At 41.1% G+C, this 25,956-nt stretch overlaps 1 protein-coding gene across 1 annotated transcript in view; it reads right to left on the bottom strand.

Annotated features, from left to right (window-relative positions):
- Positions 1 to 25,956, bottom strand: part of sgcz (sarcoglycan zeta) — a 216,684-nt gene that overhangs the window by 43,452 nt on the left and 147,276 nt on the right. The window contains exon 4 of the mRNA XM_086120370.1: positions 2,375 to 2,462. Within this exon, the coding sequence (XP_085976496.1) occupies positions 2,375 to 2,462 (88 nt within the window). The remainder of the gene's footprint in view (positions 1 to 2,374; positions 2,463 to 25,956) is intronic.

A 25,956-nucleotide genomic window follows, 5' to 3' on the forward strand; every position in this document is an offset into this window, starting at 1 on the left:
GGGATAAAGCCAAAGTTAATTTCACCTCATATTTTCCAATGTATTGCTTTTATGATCATCTAAGTATGCATTCCATCACGCTGTATGGTGCGGTTTGTGGCTCCTGTTACAGCATCGCGATGAAATGTTTGAAAGGCCTCCAGGCTGCTACTGAACTTCTCGAATGTCATGAGCATGCTCACTAGAAAGATGTAAACTAACCTCAAACAGCCTAACTGCATTTTAGTTTCAATTCCTTACAGGACATGCGCCCTTTTATTGCAATGTTCGGTTCAGTTATTACGTCATCGCTGTCTTGTGCGGTGCTCCAACCAAGTTCTCCAACAACAAACCACACCAAATCCCCAAAGGTACTTACTCTCTTCTATATTTTAAAAGGCACAGGCTTATTTTTGCACAATTCCAAAAGGTTCACAGGTGTTAAACAGGATCAACCCCTTGAGATGCACCATCTCGTATTGTGTGGGAGTCCCATTAACTTCATCTTGATGTGCATGTGGCATTCTCGTAATTCCCCTAAGGACAAGAATGATCGACACCCCCCCCCCCCCCCCAAAAAAAAAGCTAACCAAAAAAACCCCAAAGTGAAACCACTTTGTTGCAAAAAAGCTGTTTTAGAGGTGCTATAAAGTGTTGAGGCAATGATCAGCTTGGCTTTCATCACACCGACAACCACAGTAACTTGGGACTTGCTTGAAACTTAAAAGTAAAGGTTGACAGTTATTACTTGTTCATATGTGACTTCCTCCACTATTGGCGTGTTTTCAAATGTGTGTGTGACATGAAAAAAAAATCCTTTGCTAGGTTCTGTACTTAAACTCCCATGGTGCAAATTCATGTGTCAAGAGCAAAACATGTCAGGGTGCCAATGCAGTAACAACTAACTGTAACCCTTAAGACTTTTTTTAAATGTTTTTTTTTCTTTTAATCATAGAGCTCATATTGCTGCGACTTGCTGCTTTCTGTGAAACAGAGACTGGACGGCAAGCGCAGCAGGGAAGTTGTCGGAAGTAAAAATCCGACAACTTCCCAACTACTTATAATCATCTCTATAAGTAGTTTTTAGAATAACTGACAGTATAATAATATGGTTGTATAGCTTATTTAATGTCCCATGATGGTAAAAAAAAAAGAAAAAGAAAAAAAAGAATAAATACATGACCAAGATTATTCAATAGACCAGGGGTCACCAACCTTTTTGAGAGTGAGAGCTACTTCATGTGTCCTGATTGTGTGAAGGGCTACCAAAGTGATACACGTCCGAAATAACATTTGTCAAAATTACATTTCATAATATTAGAATGTGTGATTTTTAAGACTTAATGATTTTAATGTTCAGGCTCTGATCATCTGAAAGATGTCTCACAATACTGCCAGTGTTTCCATTTTGAAACCATAATTTCTACTAGAAAATAACAATCCTAGCACTGGCGGGCTATTGGTGCGGTCTTCACGGGCTACGACTTTTTCCCGAAACCACCATAAAACACTGTCATTAAAATATTTACATCCCAAGCGATCGATGGACTGAATAATCATTTTTATCATATTTTCAGATTGCTCATTTTCACTCACGCATACACAAACGCGTGCACACGCACGGCGACACACACGCAGTCAATAACACAGCCACACGCACACACACATGGCTTGATGGCCGTAAACAAGGCGCATTAGAAATATGCGGCACATTAATCATAACGCTACTGTTGTTGAAGTCTCATAATTAGCTCATCTCTGTTTACCATTTTCGCACGATATTAGAAGGCTTACCTTTCTAAGTCATTAAATTCAAACACTACTGGTAACTTTAATTTACATCTCTCCAATCCGTCAACCAGAAAAATGTGCAGACATTAGCTGGCAAATTCCCATGGCGAACTGAGACATTTAAACACATAACGCCGATCGCTCCCGACTGCTGGATGAATGAGAATGAGTCATACGTTGGGCAGACACATCTGTCATCCAAACCATTACAGCATGCAACTTTCATAACAGATTTGTTTGAAAGTCCTTGCATGCCTGCCTGGGTTATTGAATTCTATAGGAAGACGTCATACACGCCACAAATGCTGCGAATTATATCTTCCGAAGAACAATAGGCTTTCACTAATCCAATTAGAGCAGATAAAAATGATTCGGTCAAAGAAAAAAAATTGCTTTCAAGGCTCAGTGAGAACGCCTAATGGAAACAGATAGTATTTAGTTTAGTAAACAGAGGGGGGTAAAACGCATTTAGGAAGTGAAGCAAAAACAAAGCAATATAACTTAATGTCCTTTGAGAAATGATCTATTTTCTTTTATGTGCTTTTTTCCCCCTCTTCACATCATGTTTTGTGTGTCTGTGCGTGTGTGTGCACGTGTGCCTTACCCACTGTAAGTTGACCAGTCAGTTGTCCGTCATCGGTCCGAGCATTGATAGTCACATTTCTATCCGACTGCATGATCAATGGACCGTCCTGCAAAGAGAGACACAGAGGGGTCATTACAATAACTGCCTCAGTAAGTTTACAATGAATGTTCATTCTCAACCAAGGTACACAACTCAATGAACAAAGTATCAGAGTTCTGCCATTCGTTATACTTTCACCAGGACCATAAGCGACAAGTACGTTTTTGTCTGTGTTGTGAGGGCCGGGTGGAACCGGTGACACACGCTGCCTTGTTAAGGCCTGATTAAGACACACGAGTTCAAAATGTTCATCACTCTCTCACTGCTCTTCCATTTGATCGCTGCAGTCGCACGATTTCCTGTCCCATCTTTCTCGTTTGTTTTCTTTTTGTGCCTCGAAATTGCTTTTTTTCTTTGTCACCATTAATTGGATAGCTCACAGGTGACTGAATTTCTGGGAGGGATTCCCCAAGGGAATACTTTGTTGCATGCCAGGCTGAATTCCAAATGAGAGTTGTGTCCAAATTGCAAGTTTTGGCCCACTGAAATAGAAAAAAAGTCATCTACTATATATCATCCCTTCATATTGACGCTCAACATGCGCTTTAGAAATACCTGAGTACAGGCTATTAGATGACCTGTCATAAGACTCCATCCAGCATTGGGTGGATGAATGAGGTGTTTCAAACTGAAAACACCTTTTTTTGTACCCAAAATGCATTTCATAATCAATAAATAATACACTTATGATAAATTAAACAAGCACAGCATTTAACAAATAAACCACACTTTGCATGTTCAGGAGTGCAAGTGCTGGACATAACTATTGGGGATTTTGACATTAACCACTAATCACATGCTTTGATGTATTTTCTGTTCTGATGTAACAGCATTTATATTCAGTATGGATTAAAGAATTTCTACATACTACAATAGTGTATTAACCTGTATATTATTGTTCTCTCTTTTTTTTTTAATTTAAAGATACTGAGTAGTTCTACTAAAACAAAATGGCAGCATGTGTTTGCTTGTGTTCCTGAGACCACATAAATGAAATACACACAAGAATGCATGACAGGATGGCACATTTGACTGGTGGGTAACAAGCACACACACATACACGCACACAGTAATTAGAGAGGTTTTAATTAAGGTCATGTACATGGTCACACTTATCATCGCAAACACACACAAATGCGCACGCAACAGTCACTCAGGTAGAAAACAAAATGATTTTGATGCACCCTGCGCATCTTCTGCGCTCCCGAAAGCGTGCGCACTGGATTAATTATTTTCAGCAGGGCGTGGGATAGGCTTCACTATATTATCTTTCCACTCTGTTTAAAGCGTATGGCTGCTTTGTGCAGCTTGACAGATGTAACGTTCTCTCACTTCATTCCAGCTCAACGGGCAGCGGCCCCGATGCCATTCACTTGGTGCATTGCTCAGTCATCTCGAACCATGACTGCATATGGAAAATCTTATTTCATTAAGCAATCACATGCAAATGGGTGGAAATTACAGCCGTAAATAATGAATATTAAGCAGACACTAATTCCTATTTGTACAACACCTGCCTGACACCAAACAATGTGACTGGTGGGAGGATAAAGTCACAATAATTGCATCTCCTATAGAGGGAAAATGAGGTACCAGCAATTAATGCCTTTCTAATGTCGAGTATCAGATAGCAGATTCTCTGCTCCTTATCATTAAAGGAACATGTGTAACAATACATCATCACTAGAAATTCGGGGAAGGAATGGCCAATGCCTGTGGTCGTTTTGAAAGCCCTACCAAACTGTTTATTAATATATTTTGATTATGCAGTCCAGAACTAATGTGATGATGGGCAACATTAAGATATAATGCATATCTATTTCCGCTGGGTATAAGCATGGTTTCTGTTTATAAATGCTTTGCGGTGCTTTGGGTGTGTGCGTTCCACACTTCCTCTTCATTTCTTAGTTTTGCCTCCCAAACTGTATTTTTGACTCAAGGTTATTATTGGATTAGGGTCTAGAGATCTGTCTGGGTACTCGTGATGGGCATGACAGTTCTTTTCTGAATCATTAGATTCAGTTCATCGAAAAGAATCAAAGCAAAGGATCCGATCATGACCTATTCAAGTATTCTGATCCAAGATGCTCTATAACAAAAGGCCCAACACCAGAGTATGGGAAGTGTCCCTTGTGTACTTCAGTGTACTCCTTCATTTGATTTTTTTTAGTGGGGGGGAAGGTTGGGGGTTACTGTCTGTGGACTTAGATCGGAAAAGAACAATCTCGCTTTCATCTTTCCACACAAACGTGCACCATTTTTCTCTTTAGGCCAGTCAATGTGTTTTTTTTTTTTTTTACAAATGGGTAACCTCCTCAACACATTTCATTTTATTCACCCATGGGACTTGGGGTGGCTTTGTGCCAGTATAGCCCGGCTTCACATATGCATCTTCAAGAAATGCGGAGGAATTGTTGAATCCAATCTTCTGTCTTCAATAATTTTTTTTCCAACACCCTGCTATTATTCTGAACACAAATGGAAGACTTTAAAATGAGGAAAAAGAAAAAAAATCTATAAAACTAATAAATCCCACATTTTCTTGTCATTGACACTAGAAGCAAAACAAGGACACACAAACACTCTTCTAATCTGACTGTCAACAGATCTGAGGCCCATTTAGCTCGGCTTCACAATGAATACAGATGAGTCTAGCTCAGATAAACCTCGACACAATCCAACCCCACGTTCACCAACAATCCTTTCGAGTAAAAGAGCACTGATTTAAAAAATACGAGTGTATGCTACCAGAGCAGCCCGTAGCATTTCTTCATAAAACATATCACATCTTGTGATAAGAGTATGCCTAGGTTTTATATTATGACTCAAGACAGAAATATCCTCCAGCAGCCACACATGCACACACACACACAGAGGTACAGCAACTGTTTTTGGAAATGCATAGAAAACCCTTGCAACTGCATAACTGAATCTTAAGCAGTTTGCAATATTATGACTCCAGTTTTATCAACTGTCATGAAAATGTAGTGTTACATCGATAGAGCAATTGGGTGTCAATTCAACATTTTATTTTGAGATATGTCATGTATATCACAGGGCGGCCCGGTAGTCCAGTGGTTAGCATGTCAACTTCACAGTGCAGAGGTACCGGGTTCAATTCCAGCTCCGGCCTCCCTGTGTGGAGTTTGCATGTTCTCCCCGGGCCTGCGTGGGTTTTCTCCGGGTACTCCGGTTTCCTCCCACATTCCAAAAACATGCATGGCAGGCTGATTGAACGCTCTAAATTGTCCCTAGGTGTGAATGTGAGCGTGGATGTTTGTTTGTCTCTGTGTGCCCTGCGATTGGCTGGCAACCGGTTCAGGGTGTCCCCCGCCTACTGCCTGAAGACAGCTGGGATAGGCTCCAGCACCCCCCGCGACCCTAGTGAGGATCAAGCGGTTCGGAAAATGGATGGATGGATGGATGTATATCACAGAAACAAGTACTACAGTATAAACATAGAACACATTACATGACATGACATGGATTAGATAACCCGTATGGACTCTATAGAAAACTAATAACCCCTTGTACATTTGAAGGAAATGGTGTTTCCATACTCGTTATTCTAGAATCGGTCCACCCCTTTACAGCCATAATTGCTTCCACTCATCCAGGAAGACTTTTTACAAAATGTTGGCACATGTCTCTGCGGAAGTTTCATGGCACCTTTGTGAGGTTGGAGGTCATTGATTTTGTTGGACCTGACCGAATGCCAAGATCACAATGTCTTCTCTGGTTCATCCCAAAGGTGTTTGATGAGGTTGTTCAGTCAAGTTCTTCCAAATTAAAGTCATCCAAGCATGCTTTTATGGCTCTTGCTTTGTGCACCAGGGCACAAGCTGTCTTGCTGAAACATAACAGGCCATTCCCTAAACCGTTCCTACAAGCTTGGAAGCTTTCCATGCTAAAACGGTCCAACACCTTCACCTGACGCTCACACTGTGTTTAAGTGTGTGTCACGACTGACTGCACTGAATATACCGCAGTTTTTCTCAGTTGATGGATTGTGACTAGTCTTACTGGTTATTTCTGTTATACAGTTATCATCAAAGAGGCAGGGTGCACTTTAACTGGTCGCCAGCCAACTGATTCTTGATCGATATTGTGTTCAAGGTTTTACCATTCAATAAATCCAGCAAACCGTATGCAAAGTCCTTGGTTGTTTGTGGAGTACAATTGAAAATGTCGACTGGTTTGGATCGTGGAAACAAGCTGGTCGTGAATACGTCACAAAGAAGAGGACAAAATAATTCGTGAATGCAATATCAAAAGTGAACAAAACTCTTTAGGCAATGAAATACATACATTATCAGGCCTGCTTTCACAATCAACACACATTGTAGCTTATCGTCAGTTGTCCATCTGATGTTTTGTTGTTCTTTTGAGATTGGAACTCGTATGTTCAGAATGGGATACGTCCGTCCCACCTCAGTCTTAAACGCAACATTGTAGAATATTTCAGAAGGAAGCAATTTCACAGATTTGTTTCCAAGGTGGCATCCTCGCACTTAAACAAGCCCATTCTTCTACATGCATTGCTAAGCGTAGACGGAATGAATCACAATAAAAATATCATTTTATCCCCGCTCACTTCACTTACCGTTGCATTGTGTTCATTCATCTCTACCTCGTTATTCCTACCTTGTTATTTACGCAAAAGAAGTGAGGCAGTATCAACGTATAAAAACGTTACAGGCGCTTTAGAGCCAAGACAACATGAGGTCAGTTCAGAATTTGATTTGACATTGATTATAGATGCAGGCACAGGGCTGCCTCAGGCACTTAGTGTAATTAGCACGCAAACAGTGAGATGTTGACTGTTGGTTCATCATCATAGCCTTGGGACACAACTGCACATGGACCTAATAACAGCTTTCAGCTTGTCTGTCTGTGTGTGCCCTGCGATTGGCTCTGCGAGTCAGCTGCTTTGGTCTAAGCCAATTTTCTTGAGTGGGTTGTGTGTAACGGTCACTACTGCTGTTGTTTCTCTTGGTAAGTGCGGTTAGCTTTACCTTGTCTATGAGGTGTTGCTCATACACGCGCTTATTTGTAACCCTTGATGGCAAGGGTTCCCAACCTTTGTTGCCCGCGGATCGGTTCCACCATTACGCTGAATGTGGTTGATGTGGTTTGCGTGAGTAATGCGTTTGCTTTTCCTAAATGAGCATGTCCCATCTTGAGGTAATGGGAGACAAGAACATTTGTGTGTTACAGGACCTTTGTTGACAAAGATCCGAGTTTGGAAATGGATGCAAGGTGTTGGTTGATTCAACCAAGCTCTTCTTCTGGCTCTTCATTTGGCCACAGTCAACATAAAAATATTATTTGCAGGTGCAAGTGCCAGAGGTGGTGCGATACAACATAACAGTAGGGACACCTAGACCAGTCAGATACATAACGAAAGTAATTTCTGCGAAAGGTAAAATCATAGCAATGACAAGTCAAGGAAGAAGGAAATTGTATGTGTAAGCCTACAATTATAATCAGAAGTTAGCCCTTCATACAACCGCTTTATTGAGTGCTGGTCCTCAATCAGGCTCTGGGTGAGCTGAAGCCTATCGAAGGCATTGTACAGTGATTCTTGGACTCGACGCCAATCAATCATTTGGAGTCATACACTTGACGTGACTACAGAACAGAGGTGCTAAGGCCTTGTCCACTGTGTTTCTGTAGAAAATATGCATGAATGTATTTGTAATTAATGCCATCTGTCAGTTTATTTCAACAAACCAGTGATGCATTTAATAGCATAACATACCTTAAAAAAAAACAATAAAATCCATGTATGGAAAATCTTTCAAAGCCCTTCCCCCACTCCCCAGTAGCGTCTGCCTGTGTTCTAAATAATGTATCAGCAAGTAATAAATGAGTTGGGTGGGTCAAGACAGGTCGGAGGGCCGGTATAAATTGATCTGTTGAGACTTGAATATAGTTCTCGCTACAGTCAGAGTTAAATAAAAACAGAATACCAATCAAACGGTGAGTGATTAAATAGCCTGCAGTCTCCCTCTATTCCTCTTGAACATTCATTCTGGTAAATTTGCAAGCACTATTGAATAAGTAATGGGCTTGTTGTTGGGCAGCACTAATGTCTTGTTTTGGTACTCAACAGCCATGTAACTGCAGAAATAAAGAGAAACATTCCCACATGCTGAGATTCTTAATACCGAAAAGGACACATAGTGTTATATATTATTTACATTTCTACAATTTTGTTTAGATGCCCTGTCAACCAAATTTAGCTAAAACTGTTTGGGGACTATCCCCCCCCCCCCCCCCGTCTAGTTAAAATGGTATAACCCAAGAGGCAAGGTGCAGCTTGCCATCGTTACCGTCAGTTGCGATTCATGCGATTAAAGCATTCGTCAAACGCCATCATGACTTGTGTTATTAATGAACCAAACATGGTGTCAGAAGTGATCCTACCCACTGCTGTTTCCGATTAGTGCCGTCGCAGCTGTGAGTTTATTGTGTGCGGAACGCGCAGTTGGGAGTCCAGTATCGCGACCGTGATAGCAACGAGGCTGACGACATGGCGGCTAACGTTAGCATCCCAGCCCCGGAGGAGATGAAGCTGACGGGAGATGTTGCAAACAACTGGGATAACTTTCGTGCTGAATTTGAAGACTATTCTTTGGCATCCGGTTTGGGAGATAAAGACAATAGAGTGCAGGCCGCTGCTCTGAGAAGACTTATGGGGGGCGATTGCCGCCATGTGTACAAACACAACCTGAACCTGTCTGCGGCACAACAGGAGGACGTGAAAGAGATATTGGACACGTTGGAGAATTATTTCAAACCAAAACGGAATGTAATATTCGAGAGATACGTGTTTGGAAACTGCAAGCAAGATGACGGTGAGCCAATTGATTCGTTTGTTACGAGACTGCGCGAGAGGGCCGCTTCATGTGAATACGGAGAGCTAAAAGAAGAGCTGCTACGCGACCGGCTGGTCCTTGGAATCACTGACGAAAATGTGAGAAGACGCCTACTTAGGGAGAAAGACCTGACACTAAGATCGGCCATTGATATGTGCAGAGAGGCTGAAATGACGGGTATGAAATTGAAACTCATGACGCCGGAGTGCATTTCAGAGAGTATTCACGTATCAGACAAGCAACAGCAACGGGGCACGCGAGGCATGTATAAACCCAAAGATGGAGAGAGAAGAAGGGACATTGTCGAGTGCAAATATTGTGGTGGCTCACACAAACGGGGAGCGGATGCGTGCCCAGCATTTGGAAAAACATGTCGCAAATGTGGGACTTTGAATCACTTTGCAAAAGTGTGCATGAGAAAAGTTCACTCCAACCAGAGAGTTAATATCACGGAGGACACACAGTTTGACGAAGAACAGGATGATATCTATGCTGCGGAGAGCATTGGTGCTGTACATGGTCATGGAAGAAAATGGTTCGCTACCCTCTCATTAAACGGAGCACCCCAGAGGTGTCAGTTGGATTCGGGGGCCACGTGCAATGTAATGAGCATCAGAGACAAGAGGAAGCTTGCGCCCAACGTTCCTCTACTGTCAAGCAAGACCAAGCTAGTTTTGTATTCTGGAGAAACGCTCAACTCAATTGGGGTTTTTAGAACTGAATGTGTTGTACACGGCAAAAGACATATCTTAGACTTTGAGGTTGTGAGGTGCAAACAGCGCCCCCTCCTGTCGGGCTCAACAAGTGTGGAGTTGGGGCTAATGCATTTCACCATCCCAGAAGAACTGAATCTGATAGGGCAGAGCAGCACTGGGCCACTTACCAAGCAGCAACTGGTTGAGTCTTTCTCAGATGTGTTCACGGACCCAGTCCAGGCGCTCCCGGGAGAGGTACGCTTTGAGCTTGACAGTTCTGTGACCCCGGTACAAACTTCACCACGAAAAGTCCCAGTGGCCCTCAGAACAGCGGTAAAAGCCCGACTGGATAAACATGAACGTGATGGTCATATTACCCCTGTGTCTGAGCCAACAGAGTGGATCAGCAATATGGTTATCGTTAAGCAGCCAGAGAAAATGAGGATCTGCATAGACCCCAAGTACCTCAACAAAGCATTAAAACGCTCGCACTACCAAATGCCCACACTTGACGACGTGCTGTACAAACTCCCGAAAGCTCGTGTCTTTACGCTCGTGGATGCACGGGATGCTTTTCTTCAGTGTAAACTGGACAGAGAGAGCAGCTTCATGACGACGTTCTGGACTCCGTGGGGAAGATACCGATGGCTAAAACTTCCGTTTGGCGTGTCGGTTGCTCCGGAGGTCTATCAACGCAAACAAGATGAGCTATTGTCAGGGCTTACTGGAATCGAACCAATAGCTGACGACATATTGATTGTTGGATGCGGGGACACAGATGCGGAAGCGATCAAGGACCACGACGGAAAACTAATCGAGCTGATGGAAAGATGCAGGGAGATCAAACTGAGACTCAGCCTAAAGAAACTACAGTTTAAGGTCAGGGAGGTCAAGTTTCATGGGCATGTTTTGTCATCCGACGGTCTCCACCCAGACCCAGAGAAGATCAGGGCAGTTCAGGAGATGCCCCACCCCACGGATGTGAAGTCGGTGCAAAGATTTATTGGGTTTGTTACTTACCTTGCGAAGTTTCTTCCACGCCTGTCAGAAATATGTGAACCCCTACGAAGGCTTCTAGACAAAGATGTCATGTTTCACTGGCTGCCTAAGTATGATGCAGCTGTTCAGGAAATCAAAAGGCTTGTGACGTCAGCACCACTGTTGAAATACTATGATGTGACAAAGCCTGTCACCGTACAAAGTGATGCCAGCCAGAAGGGTCTTGGGTGTTGCCTTCTCCAGAATGGCCAACCAGTTAGCTATGCATCTCGTGCATTAACACAGACCGAACAAAACTACGCTCAAATTGAAAAGGAGTGTTTGAGCATCGTGTATGCATGTCAACGATTCCACCATTACCTCTACGGCAGAGAAGAAATATCAGCAGAGACAGATCACAAGCCGCTCATCGCTATCTTCAACAAGCCTCTCCTGTGTGCTCCGAAGCGTCTCCAGAGCATGCTTCTTGCATTGCAAAACTACAACCTCAAGGTAACATACAAACCGGGCACCGACCTGCATATCAGCGATGCACTTAGTAGAGCCACAGTTCCAGTCAACACAGGCAATGAGGCCTATTATCGGCAGTCTGTGTGCATGCTACAGAGGGCGCAAGACAAAGCTGAAGACATTAATCAAGCCGACTACCTGAACGTCACTAATCAGCGTTTGACACAAATCTGAGACCGCACAGCGAGTGACACTTGTCTTCAAATGTTGAAGGATTTGGTCATGGAGGGGTGGCCTGAACACAAGGAGCAGACACCCTTAGCCATCAGAGAGTATTGGTCGGTCAGAGATGAAATCAGTGCACAGGATGGAATACTTTACAAAAGTCAAAGAGTCATAATCCCAAGATCACTACGGACGGAAATGCTGAACCGCATACACAACAGTCACATAGGAGGAGAGGCGTGCTACAGACAGGCAAGAGACGCTGTACTGGCCCAATATGCGGGGGGAAATTAAAGACTTTGTTGGCCAGTGCTCGGTGTGCAATGAGTATGCACACAAACAACAACAAGAGACAATGATGTCGCATGCACTTCCTGTTCGGCCGTGGCAAATTTTAAGCATGGACTTATACAGACAAGCGGGGCGAGACTTTCTGATGATAGTGGATCATTACTCCGATTTTTGGGAGATTGAACAGCTTCCTGACCTCTCAGCGGAAACCACAGTTCTGAAGTGTAAGTCACAATTTGCTCGCTATGGCCAGCCTGACCGGGTGATCACTGACTGTGGGCCACAGTTTGAGAATGACACATTCAGAAGATTTGCAAAAGAATGGGGGTTTGAACATGTTATGTCCTCACCGAGACACCCCAAATCAAATGGCAAGGCTGAATCAGCTGTGAAAGTGGCCAAGAATCTGTGTAAGAAAGCTGCTGGTGCTGGCTCGGATCCCTGGTTGGCGGTATTGCAGTGGAGGAATACCCCTTCGGACAACATGGACTACAGTCCGGCCCAAAGGCTGATGGCCCGTCGTCTGAAAACGCCACTTCCTGATGCGGAGAGTCTATTGGAGCCATGCATAGTGACGGGTGTTACGGAGAAGTTGAAGTCTAAGCATCAAACAGCCAAGATGTGGTATGACAAATCAGCTAGAGATCTGCCAGAACTAAAAATTGGCCAACCAATAAGGATGCAGCCTTTGCCTGGAGATCGGACCGGGAGATGGAGAAGAGGTGTGTGTCTCCAGCAGGCGGGCCCTCGATCCTATGTAGTGGATGTAGAAGGTACTCTGTACAGACGTAACAGAGTGGCTCTGAGACCAGCAGAACAAAATATGGCTGAGAGACGAACGGAGCAAAACGAGGCTACAAGACCAACAGAACTAAACCGGACACCTCCCAAACCACAGGAGAGTCGGGGCGGTGACGGTATGAAGGAAGAGAACGAGAGCAAGGATGGGACAAACGGACAAGATGAGGAAAAGACACAGATGGACACAAAGGGACGGTACAAGACCAGCAGGGGTCGGATAGTGAAACCACCCCAAAGACTCGATTTATAGAAAAGCTAATATTGTTTATTATTAATTGTGTTGAATTATAAAAGGGGAGATGTTTGGGGACTATCCCCCGCCCGGTCTAGTTAAAATGGTATAACCCAAGAGGCAAGGTGCAGCTTGCCATCGTTACCGTCAGTTGCGATTCATGCGATTAAAGCATTCGTCAAACGCCATCATGACTTGTGTTATTAATGAACCAAACAAAAACCTCTTATTTACTGCCCCTGTGGAACTCCTTTGTCGTGGCCCCTCCCACTGAGATGAATGTTACTCAATATAAAAGTGGTTTTTTTTCGACATGATGGTTGTAATGATTATGGGCAATATTTTTGTAAAACAAATATGACTGCGCTCTGGTTGGGACTCCATCGAGTATAAATGTCGTCTTGATGAGCAAACATATGAATAGAAACGGAATACTATTTATTGTTCAAATAACAATTTTAAAAGCAATTCAACACTGATCACCCACACATTCCAATGATTTTGAAGCCATGACAAATGGTTGGATTTGTTTCAAAGGATATTTTTCAAAAGTGTGGATCAGCTTCAAATGTAAATAACTGGGAATAAAAGATTAAGTGCCAAATTTTGATATCCAGCGGAAATGTAGCGCAAAGCGCTGTGTAACCCTCAGCCTAAGTGGAGTTTTTTTTTTTTGGTAGTATTTTCCTGGACTTTGCACAGGTACAAATGGGTTTAAGGGGCATTTGCACTGTTGTTGGATGAAACGTGGCTGACTCTTGACCAATCGTAGTGGCTCCCCTCATTTGCATTAAATTCAGGGTAGTTGAAGCTCGCACTAGGCTTGACGTTGCGGGAGCTGAAATAGACTTGCTAGGGATGGCAAAGGGATGCATGTGTGTAATAGAAAACTCTCGAGGTCTGCTCGAACCCCTAGCAAGGCGCAGCACGGTCCACCAAAATTCACTAGCATGCTAAACTCGACTTGCCCTGACACAAAAATGTAGATGCACCCATTGTTACACTCAGTGCAATCTACTTTCTGTGACCAAATTGGCGGGTGGCGCAGCTCCAGTCACCGGAATGCCAGGTGAGGCACATCGCAATCCCAAACCCGGTTGACTTGTCTTGCCCCGGCACCAAAATGAAGATGCACATATTTTAATGCCAAGCACATGGTTGCCTGTTGACAAGAAAAGGGTCCATAATGTTGATTTTTTTTCACTTGAAGTGATCTTTTGATGTCAAAACCGAACGCTATTGATGGCCAGCAAAAAAAAAAAAAAAGAACTATCTTCACCGTTTCAATACATTTGATGGAGACTATAAATCTTCATGACAGCTGCTATGAGTGGTTTCCATGTGTAAAAACCTGATCCCCAGTACTAGTACAGTATTATGCATTCATGGCAGGGACAGTGTTATAAAGTAGGGCTGACAGCCATCTGATAAATCACTGACAATATCAACTCTTAGGCTGTGTGATGACAGCAGTCATGTGTTAAATGGTCTGTATCTGGACCTAAAAATCAATGTTCATGGAGACAATTTGAGATTACATTTGTGCTGTCAGAACTCAAAGCGTCTGCTCTACTTTAAGTACACAAGATGCACTATACATTTGTTTGTGTCAATGTGATGGACCTGAAATTGTTGGAGACAAGTTGCAATTTCTTGGATTCTCTAGGCTTTACAGATGGTAAATGGGATGTCACTTAAATACTGCTTTTCTCCCCTTGGTACTCAAAGCGCTTTAGACTGTTTCCTAATTTACCTACTGACGATGCAGCATCAGGAGCAAGTACTGTAAGCAAAGACACACACACACACACACATCAGGAGCAATTTGCTCAAGGACACTTGGACAAAGTTGGAATAGCGGGGGATTGAACCTCCAACTTCTGGTTTGGGAGACGATCACTCTACCACTGATCCATGCCGCCCCAAGATTCATTGCTTCAGTCCAAAAAAATCAAGCTACAAACGTAGGCCTGTCGCGGGGATCAGCAAAAGGTTTGGTACGTGTGGTGTCCTGGTCACGTATAAAAAACAAATAAGGATCAACAATATGTCACAAGTGCTGTAATTATTCATTTGGAATAACACCTTTAACTTAATTAATCCCTGCCCAGCACAGTAGGGTTGATTGGTACGACTGCCCAATGATTGGTTGATATTTTATTGCATCAATACATCTTCAATATTGTTATTCAATCGGCATGACTGGTTTCCTTGCTTCAGAGCTCTAAGCCATCACGGATGTAATAAATACCCAAGGTGGATTCATTTTTATGTAAGCCAAGGTAAATAGAGTATCTGCAATATGCACATTGGAGCATATTGTATAAAAACCATGAATGAATTAATTCAGTGGCAACAAAGTAACAACATCATGAAAATAAATTATGTACTGGAGAAGTGGGGGGAAAAAATAACTTTTTGACCTCAATCCATTCTTCACACTCTCCTGCTGGTCCTGTTATAAATATCTAGCCAACAACCAATAAAACACATTTTATAATGCTTTTCTCCATGCGCTACTTGTGCTGTCATTCAAAACAAATATTGCCGCGTGAGAGCACGCTTCCATTTACTTTGTGTTGGTGCAATAACCTTGATGGTCACATAAAGCAAGTGGATTATGAAAACTATGTTTTGAGCAGATTACTTACAATAAAGGTAATAGTGTTGACTTAAATTTGCTCGAAAGTCAGAATCGTCTGGTTAAATTAATCATTAAACAATGTATTATTGTCAGAGATTTTCTCGGACAAAGAAATGACTCGGCACACAGGAAAATTGTCTTCAATATCGGCGGAAGCGGATCTCTGAGAGCGAACGACGGTTAGTTGCTCCGCGATCACACTCGAGCTCCCTTCCCGCCAGTTCAGACTTTTATTGTAACATACAAGGAAAACACTGCCCCCGATATTTGCATACCGCACCCACGGTCCGGCCCCTCGGTAGTGATTGGTTACCTGTTTTAAACATTGAACCACCAGTACGTTGGCGCCTTTTCTGTCCGGTCTACATTGAATTAACATGTTGCAGACTTTGCGGATGGCCAATGTCGCCTGGCGCCTGGCGCGACGGGTGTTCTCAACTCGTCTTTTGTTGTTCAACCGCTGTTCCCGAATTATTCATTCCCCTTTTGTGACCGAGTTTCGCCCTCTCCCCCGTGATCGCCCACCTGTATTGACGTGCTAATTGTGGACTTCAACAGCCCTCCGGCTTTGTGCACAGGAATTTGGGGGTGCTGGATACGCACCCAAACGTTTAGATGTGCCCAGATTAAATGAAACTTTAAACATGATTCAATTTTGCTCATAGATTCCTCTAACAATTATTCATAGTTGAATGTAAAACGGAAATCCTAGAACACATGGTTGACATTTTGAGCTTTGCAGAAACTTTGCTTACTGATTGCATCCAATGTAGGCAGGAAGTTTTTTTGATTGCTTTTCAGCCAATAACAACCTCCTCTACAGCGAGGTTGACTGCAATTTCGGAGAACTTTTTTACTTCCAATTTCTTTCCATCACAATATTTAAAACGATCATTTAAAGCCATGTTACAACAGGTATTGCATTGCACAAAAACAATCAATGACTTCATTTGGACTCATTTTGTTTTTCAAATTGTATCCCAGCAACATTTTGTGCAGCAGTCACTTCATTTGTATTTAATTTACCATCTCAGACTGTCAATAAATACCGGTCTAGGCTTTTTGCATCCATACATCTTTAATATTGTTAGTCTCATTAGTGTAGTCAGTTACATTTCTTGACATTGCCATCTCTGTAGATCCCTTCGGCATGCAATGAAATTGCAAAGTCTTTACCTCTATAATTGTTGTTGGGTGGTTTACAAGTAAGGGCCAGCAGCGTTTTTTTTTTTTTTTTTTTTTTTTAAAGGAACTTGGACCATGGACAAAACTCAACAAAGAACAGAGTACAATCTTGGAAACTGGGGACAGACAGCATGCGTAGAGCGAGCCATTCTTTGCAATCAACTGCTTCGGCCTAAATGAACAGCTTTCACATAATTAAACAGAATAATGAGCTGAACACAAGTTAATGGAATGAATACAACTTTGGAAGATGCATATTCCATCGCCACAATTGCACAGATAAATAAAATTAAAGGGACAGTTCAGCAAGTGTGGTTCATTTTACACTCCGAAACTCTTTATGTATCATCTGATCAGGAAATTGATATTAACTTGTATTTTCAATTGTATCAATTTGTTTTGGAGAAATTAGTAACTTTTCATTTAATGCCTTTATCTGCTCAGCTATGTGGCCCCACCCCCTTGCTCTTCACAGGTCTTGGTTGGAGTCAACAGAGGAACCGGACACAATTTGTCCATTCAAAATCATGGTACTTACATTGTTAATAATGTCAAAATAAAGGCAAATTATTGGCTAATATGTTCAATGTCTGTTGCTCAGTACATCAGGAGTTTCTTTTTTCAAGACACTCCAAATTGTTTCGGCCATGTCAATTTGTGTAATAGCTCTGATGGTGTTTTTTCCCTTTTGGCTCAGCTTGAACTTAATTTTAGCTCAGTGTTTATGTTGTTAGATAGGAGTTAGGTGGCATTTTTTTTTCTTGCTAGCAAAGGTTTTTCAAACCATTCGAAACAGCACCATTATCCTATGTTTGAATTGTAATGGGAGTAGCTAGCTTTTCTGTCCTCTTAAATATAAAGCCCAAAGTGCTACTGACAAGCTAAGTGATTTAACGTCCATGACCAAAAAGTGTTGTGTTTCCCTTTCAGAAATAAAAATGTACAAAATGATCACATTGATCTTGCCTAGCTGGCAGATTATCACCCCTAAACCTCCAACCCTAGAATCGCTCCTGTCCGGCATCAAAATGAAGATGAGCCCGTTTTTACATCGAGCGCACAGGTGCCCACTTACGAAAATGGGCCCCGCAAAATTGTCTACAGGTTTGAATATTTCTACATGGGCCCTGTGACTACCAAACACCTGGGATAGACCGCAGCACGCCTGCAACTCTGGCGAGGATAAGCGGTATAGAAGATGGATGGATGTAAATATATAGGTATTTTGTAACATTTATTTATTCCCCGAATGTGTCATTTTCCACCGCTACGCCAGATGTCCTCAGATTTCCCAGATGCAGCTGCCATTTAATATTTTAGCAAAACACTTATATAATCTGCATTCATGTCACAACACATTCCTGAAATTAATCACTCAGAGCATTTAGCTGATTGGTGTTTGTATTTAATGTACCTCAGGTGGTCAGTGCTGCATGCTGCTTGTAAATGCATTAAATTGTTCATTCCAGGGTAGTTGGAGTTACAGCATGGCTATGGAGGACTTCAGTTAGGCCACAGGGTTCGCAAAAATTCTTTCATGGCTTTCACATGGTAATTCAGAGTTTAAGGGAACATCGATCCGAAATCGTTATCATTATTTTCCTTGACTGAGCTGTGAAGAACTATCGCACTAAAGAGATGTGTCAGAAAAGCTTCAGAACTGGTGTCACAGAAGATACATGTGCATTTCAAACTCCAAGTATGAATTTAATAGCTTTCCCCTTCATTGTGGATGATCAACAAGCTCACCCAAAAAGAGATCCTGAAGTGTTTGCTTGATTCCAAGTGCGAGAAGAAGCAGGAGTTGTGGCAAAGTCAACTAGTGGCTGCTTCAACATGACAATGGTTTTGGTCACAATGCTCTGAGCATGTGACATTTCCTGACCGAGAAGAACATTCCCGAACTGGAGCAACCACCCAACTCACTTAACACTCTCAACCGTATTTTTTCTTTCACTTTCTTCCCAAGTTCAAGGAGGGTGATCAAGGGGACCCGTTTCGACATCAACATGGTGATGGCAACATGCAGCCATAGGATTCCAGAAAAAATCCTTCCAGAAGTTCATGGAGGCGTGTCAGACAAGGCTGGGAAAGTGGGTTGGACTTCAAGGGCGTTATTTACGTCATAAGAGAAAACTTGTAGTTTGTACTTTGTATTTGACAGATACAGTATCTTTTTTGACATACTTCCGAGAACATTTCTGATGCACTAAATTGGCAACAGCTCACGTTAATTTATAAGGATCCTGAAAAGCGATTAACATGTTTAATTATGACTTTATTTTTCTCACACACTTCTACTCAGAGAGTAGAGTCTTGTGCATGTAATTAGGAGTGGCCAAAATACTGCTTTATGCATGACTGCAACTGATTTACACAAGCAGGATAGATAAATGTTGCATTTAATAATGTTTCCTGAAGTTGAATACTACAAATACATGCATGTGAATTTGGAAGGGATTCTATGCATATGCAGTCATGTGTGCATTTTGTAACAGTGTTGTAGATAGTTTCCTGTCTTACTGGCTAAACAGAGCCCCCCGCTCATGTCTCTTGGTGTTTTATTCTACAATAACTGACTATTCCTCTGGTGGCTTGACCTTGTCTTCTATTATCTTGAATGCTTTCAAGCCAGAAAACTAACCCAACCAAATAACACCGTCATCCTTGAAGCCAGCGCAATATTATTGCTTTGACATCATTTCTCATGTATCTTGTCATTGTGAAGCAAGACCATAATGTACTTCGGGTACAAGGAAATCTGTCAAACAAGTTTGAAGGAAGGTGGTAAGACAAATACAATACCATTTTTTAATGTTTTGTCAACACATTGTGGTTTTGATGCTTTGTATCCCGTTTTATGTTGGATATCCATTTGTATTTTCACAAACTGATTTCCCAGAATAGGATGCATTGTATAAAATCTCCGTTGGGGAAGATTTCTGGAAAGTCATTTATTTCAACCGCCCGTTAATCAAAATTTTTGGAATTAATATGGTCAGAGCATTTTCTCCAGACAAGATTTAAGATTACGGTATTTATTGTGGCGTTTGAAGGATGTGAGTGACCTCTGAGAGAGTGGCTGGCAGGAGCACATGATTAATATTCGACTTCATTTTATCTCTTTCCTCTCCTCTGAAAGGCTCATATGACTTCCATCCTTCTGACATTCTAAAAAATGTTAAATGTTAATGAGTTTTTTTTTTTTTTTGAACGAGTCTTGACCATGTCTTTTACAGGTGCACTCTATATTTTGGACACTCCAGGCAGTCACTCAACATGCAGAAAAAAAAAACCACACACCGTATACTTCTCAGGTTGGTCTTGAGGAAATATGATGGGTTTTTTGTTGGGTTTTTTTTTTTTGCTTCTGGAAAGAGATCTCATCATCTCCTACAAAACTGGACTCACAATGTACTTTAAAGTTTTTTTTGCTTTACATTTAATTTATCTGCAGTGCAAGAGTCAACTTCTTGTTTGATATATTCTTAATCTTATTGGGGACTTGGAAACCCTGGGACATCTGACAACCTATCCACGTATGTCTGGATGGGGCAAAGCTCTCCATTTCTCACAACGCAACACTTATCACAGTGTGTTACAATAATTTCTATATTCGGTCTTCAGAAAGAAAATGTCACATAGAGTGCACAAGGTTGATGCACAGCTTCATTTGAATACATTGTTTATCTGTTGGAGAGATGGAGGTAAGACACGACGTGTTGAATAATTTCATGGCATTTAATTAAAAGGTAACGGAATTTAGAAAATAGGATTCCCTCGGTGACTCAATTCAAATGCAGAGATGCTGCTGCCAAACCGAAATATGACATAAATTGTGGATTTGAATGTGAGTCAAAACATCCGGCAAAAGGAGTGTAATCCCTGAATCTCAAGCAATTTAGTGCCTTAAGGATTTATGAGTCATTCAGGGATGATATGGGCGATATTTGATTGGACTAGGATTTGAGGTAATGTAATTTGTGATCATTCTCTAAAATCACACACACACACAAAAGCACAAAATATTCATATTATTAGGGATGGTCTGATTGATTATGATCATTATCGGGTGATATTCGTGAAAATGTCTGTGATCTGTGAAAGCAATTCAAAGCCTTTAACGGCCGATCGATCAGTTTTGTGGCCGCTTGTTCGACATTTCATTCATTCATTTTATTCCATATTAGATGAGCGGATGATTCACAATGGTGTCCAGATGTCAGTATAATTTTACTGGTCATCTATAAAATATGCTATACGTCGCAATATATATCTGAAATATCAGTACTCTACTTATATTTAACCAGCAATGCCCAAATCAATTCATATGTAATTGATGAATTGAGTTACTACTTCACACAGAAACTAAAATCTAAAAAAAACCCAGAATGTTAAAATATGACACACGTTCAATTAGTAGGAACAGAAACATACAAACATGGCAAGGAATAACATCCTTTTAACTTCAATAATGAAATATGTTTGAGAATTAAACAAGCTATGGCAGATTTTTTTAATGGATGCGCATGGGCTTTGCCTTCCGAATTCGCCAACATGCTATGTGACAAGCCGGTCGAAGCTGCTGGACAGGTGGTCTTTCTAATGCCTTTTCCTCTACAGTACCAGAAACAGTCAAGTAGCATAACAATAAAAGAAATACGACCAGCCTGTTGCAATTCCTTTGAGAGAAAGTTAGTGTTGATCATGTAACAATTAAAGCCCAAATAAAACCCATAATAACAGTCACACGTGTTATAATTGAACAACTATCACAGCCCTAAACTTTCCTCCGAAAATGAGGTCTGCTTGCATCTACCCACAATTGTTTACAATGTTTCAAAGTTAAAATCAATAGGGACTGCCTAGGTGGGAACTGCTTAATGTTCCATTAGAAAGCCCCACCGTTCAATTACAGCTTCGAAGTTGGAGAAGTTTCAACAAGTTCATGACCCAAGGGAAGAACACTGAAAAGTACGCACTGGAAAACGAGGAAAGAAGAACTCTATAATTGACAAGGAGCATAAATGAAGTTACCCTGCCACTCTCATTCACCAGCAATACTCTCATTCCAGTCAACCTTGAAGCTGCGACAGAGGGATGCTGCATGCGGGGAAGAGGTTCGGGAAGAGGTTCTTTTAATTACTGTTTGAAGCGTTTTCCATCTTACCTATCCTTTGCATGTGTAAGTGTTGTCGTATTGCGATACACCCGCAGAGAGAAACCTCTTTCATAAATCACCTCCCTTTCATAGCATGCTAACATCTATCCTATCGGATCTGTCTGTGACAGCGATTTCCCCCCAGGAAGCAAAGCCCTTATCCAGGCAGTCGACTCTACATAAATAGGACAGTCTCTCGGGAGGCTGGATCACTATATGGGTGAGAGAGAACCCTGCAACTCAAAATGAAAGACAGAAAATATGTGATATTTATGTGTGTGTGTGGGGGGGGGGGTAGTTATAGATCATGAATGGAAGAAAAAAAGCAGACTAAAAGGAAACAAACAAAGAAACTTGAAAAGAAAAGCATTTAAGTCTTGTGTCTTGCAGTGGTAAACGTTATGTGTTCCCTTTGGGGACAGTTCAAGACTTGGCAGCAAGGGGCTGTGTTGGGCAATGTATGTGATATTCACTGAGAATGGGCTTGTGTTAGAGCAATCGCTAGAGGATTGCACTTGCCCACGTCAAGTACTGTCAAGGATTTCGGGATGGTCTGCTCAGGTCTTATTGTGCTTCTTGCTAGGATGCTACATCTAACCCTTTAAAGCTTTATGGGATTGTCTAAGGCAGAACACGACAATATTTGACTCAAGATCGCTGAGGTCACATCCTTTTCATTTCCACATCATATTTGAAGTTTCTCAAGGATTTACAGAACAAGAGGACAACCCGTGTTTGTTCGTTTTTTTCCCCCCAAAATGATTTCTTTTTTAATTTAGTACAGTACTTGGTATTTGTAAAGATTGTGTAAGACGTGCAACAAGATTTTTTAAGTAGGCGGTGACAGGTAAAATTCTGTTTATGTTCATTATCAACCATTTTTTTAGTACTTTCTATCCATCAGTTTTAAAACGAATCAATCCATTCGATTTTTATCAATCTTTTCCACTTATCTTTATCTCTCTGCAAAGATAATTTTTCTGGTTGGAGTGCTGTGGACTTCTTCCTCATTCCTGCTGGAACTGCAACCACCGAGGCTCCCGCTTGGGACTTGTCATGGATACTAACTCCTGCACTTTACACTCATCCCACTCTTGTTTTCCGATTTGTTTAAAATGTCTTTGAGTGTGCTAATAATTTTATATTAAACAAACAAAAATATTGCCACATTCATAATAATAATTGCAATAAATTTATCTAAAATTTAAATCTGCGTTCAAAGCCTAATTTTTTCACTGAGTGATATTCAACCATCCATTTTCTAATCCGCTTATCCTGACGAGGGTCACGGGTGCTGGAGCCTATCCAAGCTATCTTCGGGCAGTAGGCGGGGGACACCCTGAAACGGTTGCCAGCCAATCGCAGGGCACACAGAGACAAAGAACCATCCGCACTCACACTCACACCGGGGGACAATTTAGAGTGTTCCATTAACCTGCCATGCATCTTTTTGGTATGTGGGAAGAAACCGGGGTACCGGGAGAAAACCCACGCAGGCATGGGAAGAACATGCAAACTCCACACAGGAAGGCCACAATCGGAATTGAACCCTGCACCTCTGCACTACGTGTGTGCTAACCAGTCGACCACCATGCCCTGCCTACTTCTCAATTGTTTTATGTTATGTCACCCCCCCAAGGAAGAAATATTTCTCAGCCCCTCCCCCAAGTCTCTGCTATGACTATAAAAGGTATCATATAATTTATCTATGAAATTATCTATGGAAATTGCAAATCTGCATAACGTATCTTTAATAACATTAAAGAAAAGAAAAAAAGAAGAAATATAGATCAACTTACAAAAAATAATAACATTATCTAACATTTTTAAGTGCCTCTCTCTGCCTTTCTTTTCACCCCTGTTAAATATTTTTCATTGTTGTCTCTTAAGGGTTTGCTCACTGCTCATTCATATCTCCCGCTCAGTGCACACATGCTCCGTGCTAAAAACCCCCCAAAACAATTCAGGATTTAAGGTACAGAAGGACAGACTGGCACTTCTTCTCTGTGACAATGCTGCTGGCTTCATGCACAAATACCCGGACCCGCAGGAATACTGCCTATATTTGCGGTACACAATGCAAACTGAAAATCACTCACGGAGTTCCTCAGGGGTCAGTGCTTGGTCCAAAACTATTCATCTTATATATAAATGATATCTGCAAGGTCTCAAAACAATTTAAATGTGTCCTATTTGCTGATGATACAACTTTCTACTGTTCTGGAATAAATCTGAAACAGCTCCTGACAACCGTAGAAAACGAATTAAACAAATTAAAAAACTGGTTCGACAGAAATAAATTGTCACTTAACCTGAAAAAATCGAAGTTAATTGTTTTTGGCACAAGACCAATCAAACACCAAGCTAAAATTATGGTAAACTCAATTGAGATAGAAAGAGCGTATGAAACCAAGTTTCTCGGATTAGTAATAGACTCAAAACTATGTTGGAAGCCACATATCGATAACGTAAAAAGAAAAATTGCCAAAACCGTAGGGATCCTCTACAAAACCAAGGAAGTGCTAAATAAGAGATCTTTGTACACATTATACACTTCATTATTATTACCATATATGACCTACTGTGTGGAAATATGGGGAAATGCCTGCAAAACAAACACACTCCCTATTCTCAACCTACAAAAAAAAGCAATTCGAATTATTAATAGATCAAAATATACGGAACCCACAAATCCACTATTTATCAAATTAAATACGATGAAATTTTATGACCTGGTTGACTTTAAAATCGCCCAATTAATGTACAAAGCACACAATAACCTGCTCTGCCAAAACATTCAGAAGTTTTTCGAAATTCGAGAAAGCAGCTATGATTTAAGAGGTACCAACTTATTCAAAAAACTCAAAACAAGAACAAACATCAAGCAAAGAAGTGTATCTATCAAAGGTGTTAATCTGTGGAATAATCTCGAAACGGACCTGAAAATGAGTAAATCGCTTGCTGAGTTCAAAAACAAATTCAAAAAAATAGTACAAACAACCTACATCAATCAGAGTTAAAATGATAAATTCAAAAAATAAATAAATCAGAACTAAGTTGATAAATAGAGAAAGGTATATAAATATCCATTATGAATACAAGAGAAAATTGACACAAGAGTGTCAGGGTGTGGAAGTATATAATCCCGATACAAACCAAAAGTTGTAAAAATATCACGGTTAAGGGTAAAGTATGAGCCTTAATGGAGACTTCTTTCTTCTTACTTTTTTCTTTTCTGATTGATATAAAAATGATTTATTAGATACAATCACATAACGGGGTAGGACTAGATAAGTTTTTTACTTCTTCCTACTCCCTTGAACATAATAACTGTGTTGAATGAAGATTGATTTCTTTCTTTTTACTTTTTTTATCTACCTTATTTTCTGTCAAATTATTACTGTATATATGTTTTATGTTCAATAAACAAACAAACAAACAAACAAACAACAAACAAAGACTTGGATCACCAAAATCCTTGCAGGTAACTGGTTCCTTCAGAGCTTTATCTCTCAAGTCAAGAATTACCTCCGAAATCTGCATATGGTTTTCAAAGTGTTGCTAATCACAGACAATACTGGGCAACCACCCCGTCGTTTGACTGTTTGAACTTATCTGTTCGATATCAAAATTGTAAAAGACGGCTGAGGAATGGCATCATCATATGGTCCATAATATTCTTCAATGCCATCAACACTACAACTTCACCGTCACAAAGCAGCACCAGTGGCAACAGCTGCCAATAGACTATTACCATTTTACTAGGTTCAGCAATGTTGTGAAGTGTTTCAAATGACAGTGTTTTGCCTTTTGTGATTATAGTTTGTGATATATTTATATTTTAACTATTCATTTAAGCAATTGTAAACATTTTGTTGTGGTGTCAATTATTTGTGCTTTTTCACTATTTGTCGTAGAGCTCGGTTCCAAATTACTC

Source organism: Hippocampus guttulatus, chromosome 9, assembly GCF_054856545.1.
Source record: "Hippocampus guttulatus isolate MCC_2025c chromosome 9, RoL_Hgut_1.0, whole genome shotgun sequence".
Classification (NCBI taxonomy): domain Eukaryota; kingdom Metazoa; phylum Chordata; class Actinopteri; order Syngnathiformes; family Syngnathidae; genus Hippocampus; species Hippocampus guttulatus.